Source organism: Gasterosteus aculeatus, chromosome 3, assembly GCF_964276395.1.
Source record: "Gasterosteus aculeatus chromosome 3, fGasAcu3.hap1.1, whole genome shotgun sequence".
NCBI classification, from domain to species: Eukaryota; Metazoa; Chordata; class Actinopteri; order Perciformes; family Gasterosteidae; genus Gasterosteus; species Gasterosteus aculeatus.
The window spans coordinates 7,048,131-7,062,621 of record NC_135690.1 but is presented as its reverse complement, the minus strand read 5'-3'; the positions used below and the strand labels follow the sequence as shown (position 1 = coordinate 7,062,621).

At 45.7% G+C, this 14,491-nt stretch overlaps 1 protein-coding gene across 3 annotated transcripts in view; it reads right to left on the bottom strand.

Moving 5' to 3' along the window:
- The window catches only part of tox (thymocyte selection-associated high mobility group box), a 37,730-nt gene that overhangs the window by 9,296 nt on the left and 13,943 nt on the right, over nt 1–14,491 (bottom strand). For 2 of the 3 annotated variants that reach the window (XM_040171797.2, XM_078098854.1), the window contains exons 2-4: nt 13,236–13,301; nt 8,750–8,860; nt 3,946–4,212 (exon numbers count right to left, since the gene is read on the bottom strand). In XM_040171797.2, the coding sequence (XP_040027731.2) occupies nt 3,946–4,212; nt 8,750–8,860; nt 13,236–13,301 (444 nt within the window). The remainder of the gene's footprint in view (nt 1–3,945; nt 4,213–8,749; nt 8,861–13,235; nt 13,302–14,491) is intronic. The other variant, XM_078098855.1, reaches the window with a different exon arrangement.

The window sequence follows — 14,491 nt, the reverse complement described above, 5'->3', positions numbered from 1 at the left end:
GGTTTTACGGGCGCGCCGTGCCATGAACGCACAATGCTCCTTCACAGCGAGAGACGACCAAATCTCACGTGAGACACAAAAGGTCAATGAATATGTACACAATGAAAGTGAAGGGTGTCGTGCGCACAATGTTCCTCCATCTCAAAGTTCCACGTCAGGTCACAGTGCCGTTTCTGAAGCTTTGGCTTTGATTTGTGTGGAGTCTTTCTGAAGGCTCAGCATTGTGCGCGTAGCTCCAGTCTTTTAAACACAATGGAGCAACCAGGGAGCTACTTCTCAATGTCGAGTTAGGAGATACTTAGTTTTGTACTCATCCCAAATGGATTATTTTATTATGTGAGGTCTGCACCTCGGCGTATTGACCGCCTCCACCATTTATTCTCCAAACTATTCTCAACTACACGTGCCAAGCATTCATCTCGTTATGTTCACGTGCATCTCAACCTGTTTGAAAACATTCTTCATATATACCGCTTTGGAATTGTTGGCTTTTTGTGCCATGATGTGATGTTTGTGATTCACTTTTCCTTTGGCCAGAGATAGAGACATTAAAGGTATTTCTGGTCTAAATATGAAGCCACACAGTATAAATGTGACTCATCAGCGAGTCTCTGTCCACTTCTCAGGAAAACGAAAGCTAAACCAGAAGGGTTTACACCCTCGGCATGGGGACTGGTGACGACCGGGCTCGGTTGATGATGCGCATCGAGAGTTTCCTCTCGGTAAGCATCAAATAACAGCGGATGTGGCGCGGCCCTCTCGGGGAACGCGCCACCTGAGCTCGGGTACCGAACCCTGTGGTGCTCAGATGGAACAGCGAGTGACATTTGTCTAACGCGGGGAGAGCTTCCGGATCGACGCCCGCCGGCAGAAAGTAATAGCTGCGGTTAGGCGTTGTTGTTAAATGTCGTGATAGGAACAATTCTCCTGAGAGCTTTGACTTCTAGTTATATCTATTTGTCAGTAACCCATAAAAGTTAAAGGGGAACAAGCTGAGCGGTCGATGATGCATTGATGCATAAGAAAAATACTTGAAAACAACAACCTTTTGATTTTTGGCAATTTTCCATTAGTTTTCCATTATATTTGATTTGTATCGTATGTATTTTATGATAAACCTGCATGGCTCAGGGTGTCCAATTGATTATTTAAATTTTAAAAAATGTTTTCTTGGCAAAAGTGAGTCAAAGCAAAAGGCTGGTAAGACATTTGAAGGAGGTCGCAAGGTCGCTCAACAACTTAAAACCTACGAAAAAATGTACAGTGGAAACAAAACTAATGATCAGCTTTTCCTTTGGTGCGGGGGGGACGGGGGGTCGGATAAACAACAGGCCAAAGAGAACAGAGGGAAAGCCCCTGATGCAGGCGGGCCGAGTGATGACACCCGAAGGGGAAAGAGTCTCCGCGTAGGTGTGGCTGATGAATGGATTTCACTGTAACATTCTCAATCGGTTCTTGATTTCAGTCTGCAAAATCATCTTTTCTTTACACTCATGAGTGGGTTTGAAAAGTTGACTCCTAATAGTAGATGCTTGTCTTTTTGTGAGAGTGGAGCCTGTCATGACTCTGGTGCTGGTGTGGTCACTTTGACTGGCATCTCAGTTATGCAACATATTTTGTGCCTCAAAATATTGTATTGAGTTTTCATTATAATAAAGAGTTGGCTGTTGATACTTTAAGTTAAGTGTTTGGTTCTTTGAGAGAAAAGCGGTGGTGCACCTTACTAGCTAGTGTCCCCCTTGTAACTAGATAACTGTGACACACACACAGGTCAGGTCTACACACAGCTCATGTGCTTTTCTGCTGATTGGGGTAGACAACCTGGCCTTTTTCATCCATTCCTGCTCCAAATAGAGCAAGATGGCGACGGCCAGAATGTGTTTGGAATGGACCTCTGAAGCCTGAAGTCTGAGTTTTATTTATTATTAATGAGAAATCTCTAATAATAATTGCATCGTTTTGTATTAATTTCTGCATCACATTATTGACAAATATCCCCATATAGTGTGATATCTAGAAATATAATTGAGAGCCAAGACTTCATATATACAGAAGCATACTTGTGTGGTGCTGCTCGTAGCCCATGGCAACGAGTCACTTCATCTTCTAACTGCTGTGTGTGTATTACTGTGTATAGCAGGTGTGTTTAGATGAGAAAAGGTCCGGTAAAAGGACTAAAGGTTGAGCCCCCTTTGGGTTGCATCCATGAACCAGGTAACAACACCTTCTGAGCACCACCAGAGAGCTCCGTAAGCTCTTCATGTTAGACATTGACCTTCATTCTGATGGCCGTGAAGAATGAGCCTCTTTCTTGAATAACACACACACACACACTCACTCTTTCAGACACATTCACTTGAATCTCTCTAACGCCCCCCCCTCCATTAGGCTGAGCCAGGCACGGTTGCTAGGCAACCATCATTCATGGCCTGGCAGTAAATGAATCTTAGAATGAGAATATAAAAGCGAGGTAGAGAAGTATAGATGGAGAAGATCTTTCCTTCGGGCCATTTAAATCATTATCTCCACTATTAACCGACAGGTTAGTCACATTTAAAGACAAAACTTCTACCAAACGGTCTATTGCTATTTCACGGCTCTTCTAGTTCCACCCGGGTTGAGAGCTTCATCGTGAGGTATCAGACACTTCATATTACAGCAGATTCAATATGGAGATGGAGACAACAGACAGAGAGACAAAGATCAAGAGTGGGAGGTGAGAAGTTTCATTTTTAATAAGATGGGAGATGTTTTTTTTGCACACACACACACACACACACACACACACACACACACACACACACACACACACACACACACACACACACACACACACACACACACACACACACACACACACACACACAGACAGACAGACATATGCCTTTGTCACCCCAGTGAACACGTCTCTATGACGGTTAAAGTAACAACAGGTCTGTGAAGGTGAGGCTCTCATTTCTGTAGTGTGAGTCACAGCTCAGAGCAGGACTTTCACTTTACTGGGAAATGAAGACTTAAATATGAGGGAAATGCCGTGATTTAAATAGCCCTGCTGCAGGCAATAGCCCCCTTCAACCTGTTTGAACTGAAAGAACATAGCGGAAATGTATCAGCTGCATTCTAAAGACTGCTGAGAGTTGCAATTTTCTGCCAGTAAGTAAAGTATCTCTGGACGAGGCACAATGAGCCATTTAAAGTATCCAGCGCGGCACAGAACACAGAGCAAAGTATGTTTGTGACAAACTGTCATTCTTGAGCTCATCTTTGGGAAACAAACACTTAGAGGAAGGGTTGGTAATCTTGAGAAAAACAAATGAAGACGCCAGATTAAGTCGTCCAAAAGATAAACGCTTCCAATCAAAGCAGCAAACAGAACAGTAGTAATCGCTGGTCCGTGTGCTGAGAGGTGGAATACAGGCAGGAATTCAAGTCAAAGTAGTGAAACTAAGAAACGTCCTGATCATACGCATCAGAGGGTTTCAGAAAACAGACATTCCAGAGAAAATATGGAAAAATCAAGAGATACATTTAATACCAGATATTATTCATAAGCCCCAATCAGTGTATGCTGTACACTGACCACCTCTATGCAGGAGAAAATGACTAATAAACACATAAGAAATGATGTTAGGGGCTTTTATTGTCAATGTTGAAACCAGAACCGAGTTCTGCGTCTTAGTCGGACGGAGCAGAACTGCAGCACGACCCAACTTGTTCTCAACAACGTGATTGGTTCATTTATTCATGGGGCTGAAGCTGAAAAATGCGTGAATATTCCAGGGATGTTTGTGTGAAAGGGAGAAAGGTCTCATTGGAAAGTACTATTGGACGCACGCGTGGGGGAAAGCAGGGCGCTCGTGTACAGGAGGCAATGCCTCCTGCCCGCTGTTCCCTCGTTCTAAACCAAACAATCATTTATAAGTGGCATCGTTTATGAGCACTCACCACCGACAGGGTGCTGGTCATCGGACCCCCATCCGGACTGAAGGTGCGCCCAGCTGGGTTCAGCATGGTGGCCCCGTCGGGCAGATCCAGGCCCTGCAGCTGGTAGGGGTGGGGCTGAGCGGAGCTGGAGGGGCCGTCCAGAGGGTGGTACGGTCCGGAGCGGGAATCGTGTGGTAGGTGGGGGGGCAGCATGTGGTCTGGCAGGGTGGGGGGAGTGATGGGCGGGATGTTGAAGTCCTCGTCGCCCAAACCGCCCATTGAGTAGGACTGAAGAGACACGGCAAAGAGAGACAATGCAATTACAGGCACCTGAGGAGGAAGACTCACCGATTGGACAGAGACAAGTGGCATCGATAAGAATTACATGGAGGACTCAGAGAGACCAAAGGGACAGTCAGAGATAATAGATGGAACAGATGCAAACTGCCCCCCCCCCAAAGAGGACTCGGACTCCCCACCTGCCGCCTCCCCTCTGCTCCCCCCCCTCTTTGCCTGAGAGCCTCCCCTGCTGGCCCTCGTCTTCCCTTTCAGGTGGGGGACCTTAAAGCCCCCCCCTCCTCCATATCTTCCTCACTGTCCGAGATTCCACCTCGGACAGCACCCGCACCAACGAGCCCCCCCCCCCCGAACTCCTTCACCTTCCTGTTGGACCTCCATCCCCTCTTTCACTCCGTCACACACAAGACCTGCCCGCGGACCACCACGCCGCTCGCCACCACCTCGCACGCCTTCTCCACACTGTCCACAAAGATGACCACCGGCCCCCCCACCCTAACCCTAACCCTAACCCCAGAAACAAAAGTCACATTCACACCACCACACACACCAGAAAAACACTGCAAATGAACGAAATAACAGATAGAAGACACTATCAAACAATTCACCCCACGCTCCTTCCACTCAGAGAGAGAGAGGGAGAGAGAGAGAGAGAGAGAGGGAGAGAGTCAGTGCGAGAGGAGCCCTCTCACACTAATCTGACAGAGGAGATCTTTTATGGAGACTGACAGCCTTTTCTGCTCTGCTGGCCACACCGGTGTCTCCCTCTCCTTCTCTTTGGCTCTCCATCTCTCTCCATCTTCTCCTTCCAGCCCTCTTTAGCCCGCTCGCTCTTCTCCCCTCATCCCCAATTTCCCTTTCATCTCTCTCTCTCTCTTCCACTCTGTGACCCAGAATGCGGCGGAGAGTTATGAGTTGCGTGACTTGTGAGCTGAGCGATGAGTTAGGAGCTCAGCATGCGATGCGTGAGCTCACTCTCTTATTTTTTGCCTCTTTAACATAAAATGTAGGCAACAGAAAATATGCGATATGATCACAGCCTGCACCCCAAGCACATAAAGAAGCTTCCATATCATCTCCCTTTCCATTGTGGATTCACATGCATCTATTTCTGGCAGGCAGCGTTTCCCTCCTTTAGTGCTTCCACAATAGGAAGGAGACCGAGAGTGACAGTACACTTGGAACGCAGGCGATGTCTCAGCAGTACACACTTTAACACTAATCCTACAACCAGGAGCCACATACGCACTCACACACTTAGTTTGAAGGACAGGTGTGGTGATGTTCTCCGTCTTGTGATCGGATGGAACCATCGACCGCATACAGAGGTGGAGGTTGTCGTAGCCGTTTTAGAGCCTCACGTTTGGCTTTTTTGCAACCAGTTAGCAAAGGTTCCCGTAATAAGACTGCGAATGAGTGTGACAGAGAATACAGTTCTTGTAGCGTACCTGTCAATCATAGTGTAGCCCTGCCCTAACGCACCCCTTTCTTTATTTGACTCTACATGGACCATCGTGTACTAGATGAACGAGTTATTTTTCATAGAGGTCTATGGGACCAGAGGAGTCGCCCCCTGGTGGTCACCAGCGAGAAAGACGATTTTAGGACACAGGAACATTTACTTGAACACATTTGAATTTCTGTGGGATTTTTTTTTATTTTTGCTACTTTTCCTCCCTGTAGTTTTAGTAAGAATACAGCTGGTCCTTTTGCTAACCCCTCTGCTGCAAAGGCGCTAACACATCTCAGTCTTACAGGAGAAGTGATGTTTGAGGTGCCACCAACAAATTGTATTTTGGGCTCGGTGGTACGTGGAGGTGGCGACATATGAACAGGTTGCTGCTGCTTTATTAATCCTAGAGGGAAATTGCATGTTTGAGTTTTCTGTTGGTGTGGGGACGGAGGCCGCGGTTTGGGATTGTATATCAGATCTCTGCCTGCATTCTGGAATGTGTTGGTTCATGCAGTTAATTTGGAGCTACTGTGAATAATTACCCGGAGCACAACATGTAAAGTCCATTAATCTGCGACTGAAGGTAGTCCCCAACAAATGAGATGTAGTTGCTTAAAAAGGAGAAAAGACCCCACAATGTTCAGCTGTTTGAGGAAATAACTGAGCCCTTTTTCAATTAAAAAAAAGAAAAAGCCATTTTAACCAGCAGGATTGCATCTAAGTTTGTTAAAAAATAAGAAATAACATCAGCTGGCTCTACGTAACTACACACTACACTTAATAAACTGAACTACTAAGGAGCAGTTCAGCCGTTTAGTGCCACACTTCCTGAGAGAAGCAAAAGGTTCAGACGTCACAGACATCTTCAATATGGATGAAGTCTAAACACTGAATCTGCAGCTCAATAGCACCTTCTGTATTCTCTGCGACTAATAAACTGCCTTTGCCATGTGGATTCGGTGGTGTGATTAAAGGGACGTGGAACAGACTTTAGGACAGCTTCTACGTGTCCCTGTTGTCCTCCTGCAGGCTCTAATGTATGATAGTGTTTCACAGAACGCATCCGGGTGCTGTGTGCCCACTGTGGGTAGCCCACCCATCATCAGCATCATCAGCATCACCAGGGCTGCAAGTGCACAGACTGCTGCAGCAGGGTGCGTTTCATTTAGCACGTCTCACAGATTAACCCCAATATGTCTCATTGTCATAAACTACAGAATACTTAATCACTGATAAAATCTCTATGTTGAAGTGTAAGAACTGCTGAAGTAATACCACCGGAACATTTCACAATAAAAGCCACCAATCAAATGTTTGCAGTCTGCATTGCTGTCTGCTGAATTCCAAGTACAACTAAGTGACAAATAATTGAGCTAATAAGCTCAATTTGAACCGTACCATTCAAGCCAAGTTAAAAAAAACCTTTCCTTTTCAGATGGTGAGGTTGAAGAAGTGCATTCTGGGATTATCAGATGGAGCTGTTTATTGTTCTGTCACCCGGCTGAAGTTGTTCAACCCCACTGAGCCGTGTGCACGTTATCCTCATGCTTACTTCATGCCGTCCTCACCTCACCGTCGCTCAGCGCTGTGCATGAAACACACTCTCTCCCCCTCCACCACTCTCTCTACCATTTCTTAAGCTTCTGAACAAATGACTCTCTCTCTCTCTTCCATTCATGCCAGTACAATAGTCTGTTCCCTGTGCGCTGGGAGCTTCTACAGTGACTAATGTAGTCAGGATTAAGGTCCTTTCACACATGTTGTGTTCACATTACACACTTCGCACAACTTCATGTTCATGACCGACCCAGACAATACAAAAAAGTATCACTGTTGGACAACGTGTGACTATCACGGTGATTTAATGTCTCTTTAGGGGCCGGTATATCCAACAGTCTTCACATTAGATTGGATTAGAAATGAATAACATGTACATTGATTTTACTCCAGTAGTGGTGAATGTGATTATTTCAATACCAGCTGGGTAGTAAAGTCTGTGTGCTTAAACAGCTGTAAATCAGCATGTCGCTGAGCACAAGGCCTTTGTGGAGAACCTGTGCCTGTTCGTCTGATGTTTGCATGGATTCTACCCAATGAAAAGTATCAAGGATAACTTTATTTCATTTCAGTACATCTTGTTGTGTAAAATAATTTTGATTTCTATTTGTTTATGATGCAGATGTGTGGGTGAGAGCTGGTGGGGGCCTCATGTATCACCCACTGCCACACCTAGTGCACTTGCCGGGGGCCACGCTTAGGGACATATATGCCATTGTACTGTGATTGGAGCTTGGGACTTCTGCTCGCACCAGCTCAGACGTGCACTACGCTGATCTCAGCTCGGATTTGTAAAAACGTCATCGAACAACCACAAAATCTGCGGGCCGTCTGACACCAGGCCGCAGGAAAAATAGAAAAAAAAGTCTGCCAAGTTTTGCCTGATATGAAATTGTTCCATGAGGCAAAAAAGGTGGGGGACCCGTGATGGAAGTGCTTGTAAAACAAGGTCAGGGGGCGTGTACACTACTCAGTCAGTATCAGATCAGTTGTAGAAATGTCAGGGAAGTAGAGCGCACAAACACATCCAGGGCCCTGCAGGGGGGCCTGAAGTACAACTCGTCTCCCGACACTTTGAAGGTGCATCACGTGGACTCAAATTGAGGCCACGGCGGTTATTTAGTCTCCTGATTAATAACAGCTGTTGCTTTTGGATGTAACATGAGTTTGTGACTCATAACATGAGCGTCGCCTCATATTTCTTCTAAAAAGCCTGCAGCCTTTTTAAATGTTGGTTTAGGATGGATTGAAGAAGAATATTACATTTACGGATTTTAAATGCGATTCAAGCAATCTTTTTTCATTCTAACTTTTGGACTTTACAACGCCGTTACTGGCGTTTACATTGATAAAAGCCGAATGACAAAAAACAAAAACAAAGAACGATTCTGTTCCCCCGATTAAAACAATCAATAGAAGTTTCAAATCATCAAACAAAGTCATAAAATCCTCTGATGGATAAGAGTGTGAGTGTGTGTGTGTGTGTGTGTGTGTGTGTGTGTGTGTGTGTGCATTTACCCAGGGCAGGCGGTGTGAGTCGGCCATGTGTGTGTCCCTCCTCCAGTGATGGGAGGGCTGGTTGGGGGGCGTCACCTTGCCCAGAGGGTGAGGGGGCTGTGGCACACGAAACTGTGGGAAGAATAACAAAAACCAACAGCGGTTCAAATGGACGCCGGGGCCAGGGGAGGGTCAAAGGTCAAATGAAAAGGTCACAGAGCGGAGCAAAGAGAGAGAGAGAGATTCTAGCCCTCGCGTGCACACACACACACACACACACACACACACACACACAGAAGGACTCCCACGCACACGTCAAAATGATATTCTATCTTTATTGTTGGCTGATGTTGCTTTTAGCAGCAACAACTGAGCGGAGTTGACTGAAAGAAACAGCGAGGAGTGAAAGGAGAATCGGAGGCTCTTTAGAGAAGCATCGAGATAAGAGGGAGAGCCGGTGAATACATTGCTTGTTCATTCGCTCCACAGCTAATCCCTGATAAGAAAAGCTTACACGGAGGACTGTACAGCTGCAATGAAGAAAGACAAACACACATAACACACACACACACACACACACACGTTGTAGCGAGCTCAGATTCAAAGTATAGTGATCACTTCACACGCATCAGCATCCAAAGTCACACTTGGAATCCTCCCTCTATGAACAAGTGATTAAAGGAAACATTTTGTGTGGTGAATCGTATACAATGATCAACACTACTCTCGTATCTGTCCGTTACAATCCCAGAGACACTGTTGCCAGCCGCTGGTAACCTGCTGCTAACCCTAAACCAGTAAACAAGTACTGGTGTTATGGGCCAATCCAAAAGCCCCTAAGAGCACTTTGTCAGCCATAAGAAGATTAAAGACCCCAATTTCCTCCAAGGCTTTTTATGGACCCAAAGAGATCAAAGGAGCGACAGAATCCCTTTAATAATCCAACCTTAGAATGACTGGAGACATAAACATTTTGATTACATGAAATCCATATGTCTCTTTCTCATTATGTAGAGGCGCTCTCGTAAAATGGTCGCTGAAGCGAAGGGCCAAAGTAAGACAACACCAGTGAATCCGAGACATCAATGGGTGCTAACAAGCTGTGGATATGATCCGTCCTGGCAGCGCTCCGTTGGGCCTCTCTGCTGCTCCAGGCTGAGACCAGCAGCATCACACGCTGCCCTGCATCACCTACTCAAGACACAGCGGCGAGAGTGACGGGTCCGACTGGACTAAAGTGGCTCACGCTCATCTCAACAACCTGTGACTTCATGGAAGCAACGCTACGAATACTACAGACACACATTTCCATTCCACCCAGCGCTCCGTACCCGTCCTCTTATGGCACAGCAACATGAATAAAACATCCAAACATGGACGCCTGCCCCGCACAATGTTCTCTGCACTGTACTCCATGAATAATGCATCTGTGAGGGTCTTTTCTTTGCTGCGCGGCGAGGTAACTCTGCTCAGTGTTTGCTGCATAGCCGTGTTCAGGGCCGGTCGCTCAGGAATCTAAAGACAGCTGATCTTTAATGCCACGGTCACGGCGCTGAGGTGACGTAACGCGACAGCTGTGCAAACACCATAAACCTTGATCGCTCACTCATTGCAACGGACACAATGTCCTCTGGTGGCAGCTCCCACCGCGTGTCCCCTCTCTACCCGTCTCAGCCCGTCTCAGGACGTCCACCTGTCAGCAATAACCATGGACTCAGTTGTAAACTCATGTATCCATCCGACGATCAGCTTTGTAACGTCTGCTAACATTTAATGACAGTGTCTCTGTTCATGGTGTGGGAATGAAGGCAAATGAGGAGGAGGAATTGTTTGGGTTATATGACGCAGGAGGGAGGTGCTCTATTGCCAGTGTGTGTGTGTGTGTGTGTGTGTGTGTGTGTGTGTGTGTGTGTGTGTGTGTGTGTGTGTGTGTGTGTGTGTGTTGAAGAGAGGGGGGGCTACTGGTAAAGGGAGACAGAATGTTTTACTGTCATTGACTTTATGGTCATTTGGTGTCTGTGTGAGTTGGATGGTTCAGATATGTGGCCAGAAATAAAAACAGAAAACAGACATAAAAAGACAAATCAAACTTGTAATTGCGATTCATCGCATTTTGTGCAGTTAGGGTATTGAGCACTTTTATTTATGCAAACACTTCAAACTATATAATTCATTTTAACATCCGTATTCCCTTCACACAGTAGCAGTTCAAATATTTATTTTAAATCTGAACTTAATCATTAATGTAATCAAATCAAATATGAAAGCAAATCTGTTTGCGACTTTGATCTGGATTTGTATAGAAAAACAAGTTATCCTCCCTGATCACGGCATTAAACAGACAAGCTAACATTCATAAATCAGTTTTCTTTGTTTGTCTATCCAGCCGTCAGTAGTCTACGTCCAGCAGCACTACGGACACAGCTGGGATTCACCGAGGACTGCATGTCCTTTGGAGCATCTCCCAGAAAAGAAGACAAACACACTTTCAGTGATGCAGGTTATTAATAACTGTGGTTCAATCAACTCCAACGTCTGGCAGAGAAGTCCTGTGAATGGTTGAGACCGTCTGTGTGTGTATTCAGAGCCAGTTAACAGGAAGTGAGTCAGCATGTTTGCACTTCCTGTTCCCTCCTTAACTTCCATAGAGGGGTTTTTCCACAATTATCCCAAAATCCAATAGAAGCTTTTTTGTTTGAAGGTTTGTTGTCGAGGGAACCAGCGCGATGCCGACTTCCTGTTGGCTACAGAAAGACGTGGTCGCTGCTGTCTGTGCATCGTAGCACTTGGCGCCATGTCAGAAATATGACAGAAAATATGTATTAAAGAAGTTCCAATTTGCATTTGAATAAGATAACATTAAATAAGTTTGTTGACAGAGCTTTGTGCACAGAGTGAGAAGCATCATGTCTCACTTATTGGCCTCTAAAACACCACATATTAATGAATTATTAAGTTTTTAACAAACCCAGATTGAATCGGTCAAGTCAATGATTACATGGTTCAGCGTTTGATTACTGCCTTTCCTCAAGGCAAATAACGCTACATTTTTTCAGTTTTTAAAGCACACTAATTGCAATTCCGGCATCCCAAACAAAACAAATACTTTGAAAGGCGACTTGCGTTACGAATCCTCAGCACACCGCGTGGTCGTGCCACACGGACCATCAACGCAGTGCTTCCTGGGCTTCAGGTCCAATGCAGTAAGTGATATCGTGGTGCAGGGGTTAGAGAAGGTGTGCTGGGAAGCACAAGGTTGGTGGTTCGATTCCAGGCTGCCCCATGTTCCATGTCGAAGTATACCTGAGCAAGACACCTAACCCCTAATTGCTCCCCGGGCAAAAATGTGAAAAAGCCACGGGTTCAAAGTGTAATGTAAGTCGCTTTGGATAAAAGCGTCTGCTAAATGACCTGTAATGTAATGTAATGATATCGATTTGTGGAAAAGGATGGGAGGAAAAGTTGCAAATAACTGTGATGACTGAAATAGCTAAAGGGGAACTCAAAGACACGCCTATAAACACCGTCTGTAAAAATAATACTGTTAATTCACTGTAAATTAATCTCCACATAATGTCTGCGCTTCTTTCTCTCTGGTCCAGTAATATTCAGCTGGTGGATTTTAAGGACAAGTCAAAATGACATTATTCATCACTGTCAGAAACGTTTACTGTTACAGAAAATATTTCAAATATCTAATGGTCCTTGAACTGGTGAGGGAACGCTCGGGAAGAAAAGACTCATCTGAAGCTGAAAATGGTTCGTGTCTCATTTCAATAAAAAACATGGTCTGTAAAAAACCTTCACGAGACATAAACTCAGTGAGATTCGTCTGCACTGCTGAGCAGAGAGGACGGAGGAGAGAAATGCTTCCATACGTTGAGCGTGTCAAGCCTTCATTTCGCTTCTGATATTAGTAACACTGGAAAAATGACGTATGAATCCTCGGGCTGCGTTTCATTATAAGGGTTTTGCATTGGTTGGTTACTTATATGGCAAAGCTCAGAGAGTTGTTTGAGGACTCTTCATCAGAAGGTCCAATTGTCAAGTAGAACAAAGCCTGTGACGGTAGGATGGAGATGGATCAACGTTTATTGAGCCCTCAGTGTATCACTGGTTCTACTCCAGCACCGTGGCATAATTAATAGCTGAAGCCTAACAGATATTGGGAAACCATTAAGCCACAATGGACTATTAGCTAGTGGACAATATTGATGTCCTTTACTTAAGCTGTAAAACCAGCCAAGAGTGAAAAATGGATTTGACATGCGTGATTGAATGTGATGATTGCTTGATAATTAACGGAATATTCACTTAATGCACATCTGGCATGCATCTGTTTTTAGTTGCATTCAGACATGTTAGCATCTCCACTTGTGTAAAAGATGCCAAATGTAACAACACTTTAGTTTTACAAGTAGTTCAATTGAGGAAATCTCAGAGTGCGATTAGTAATCAGGAGAAAGGACCCTGACTCCCACACACACGCACACAGACACACACCAACCTGATTGGTCGAGGCATAGTCAAGGACTTGCTCCGGCATACCCAGGAACATGGTGTCTCCGTCCAGCTGGAGAGAACAAAAGAACACAACAGCGACAGTGTCAAAAAACTGCAATCAGACAACCGGCCGGCCAGGAGACAATAAGGAGATGTAGGTGAGTGATTAAGGGGCGGCGCCCGCAGACAAGATAAGGCCGCTGTCTGCACGCCGTCTCCTTGAGACGTAGAACACCCTGCTAGTGGCTGCTGGAGCTCCAGCTCCTCTTCTGCCTCAGCGTAGTGCACAGATACAGCGATGGTACAGAAGCTCAGCTGTCAGGATAAACATCACAGGGACACATGGGTGGTGTTTGACCGTCACACTTGTGAGTGGTCAAAGTCCCGATAGGAGGTCATGAATAACATGATGTCATGTACGCCTTAAATGTAAGCAGGTGGCAAAGTACTGCAAGGATCCGTATCCTGAAGCTAAAGTGTTTCCAGAACATTCCACTCACGGTGTGACGGGCGTCCATCAGATCAGACTCTTGTACTATTTACATAGCATACAATGGATCCTATTAGCATGCGGTATAGACTTTTATATCCTCATTTCCCTCTCTTATCTGCCCTCCTCTTCCTCCCGTGGGCTCCCTTATCTCCTCCTCCATCCACGAGCTGGTGTTTGCCCTACGCCATGTCCGAGGCCCCAGGAGACTGCTGCTGATACTAAAAGCCTGCTACATCGCTGTATGCTCTGCCGTGCTCAGGAACACAGACGCTAGGTGGCCACTGGCAGCCATTCTGAGAATTTGTCAAACGATTATTGTCTTTTGGTTACTATCATTGGTCCATCATTGTCTTAGGAGATGGTCAAGCTCTTATTGTGATTGATATTGGGTCACTTGAGCGACCCACAATCCAAAATTGAACCCAAAGAGCCAATGTGTCTGACGGAGGTTCAGAGAGACTCAATGTCCACAGGGAGCGAACAGAGGAAAGAGAAACCGCTAGTCAGTGCAGCAGGAGGGGAAGGTGGACACGCGAGCAGATGGCACTGGACTGTAAAAAGAGAGGTCAGCTGCAGTCTCTAGGTCATTTTCCTTCACTGTGTGACTCAGTGAGGGATCTATTGTGTGAAGACCCGGCCCAGCAGGGACAAACACACAACAGCACTCACAGTGGGCGACGTTAATGAACTGTTATGTCTATAAGGGCCATTTAGAGACACTTCCTTGGACTCACCAGCTCGGTGCTTCAGCCCACAGAGACAGTTGA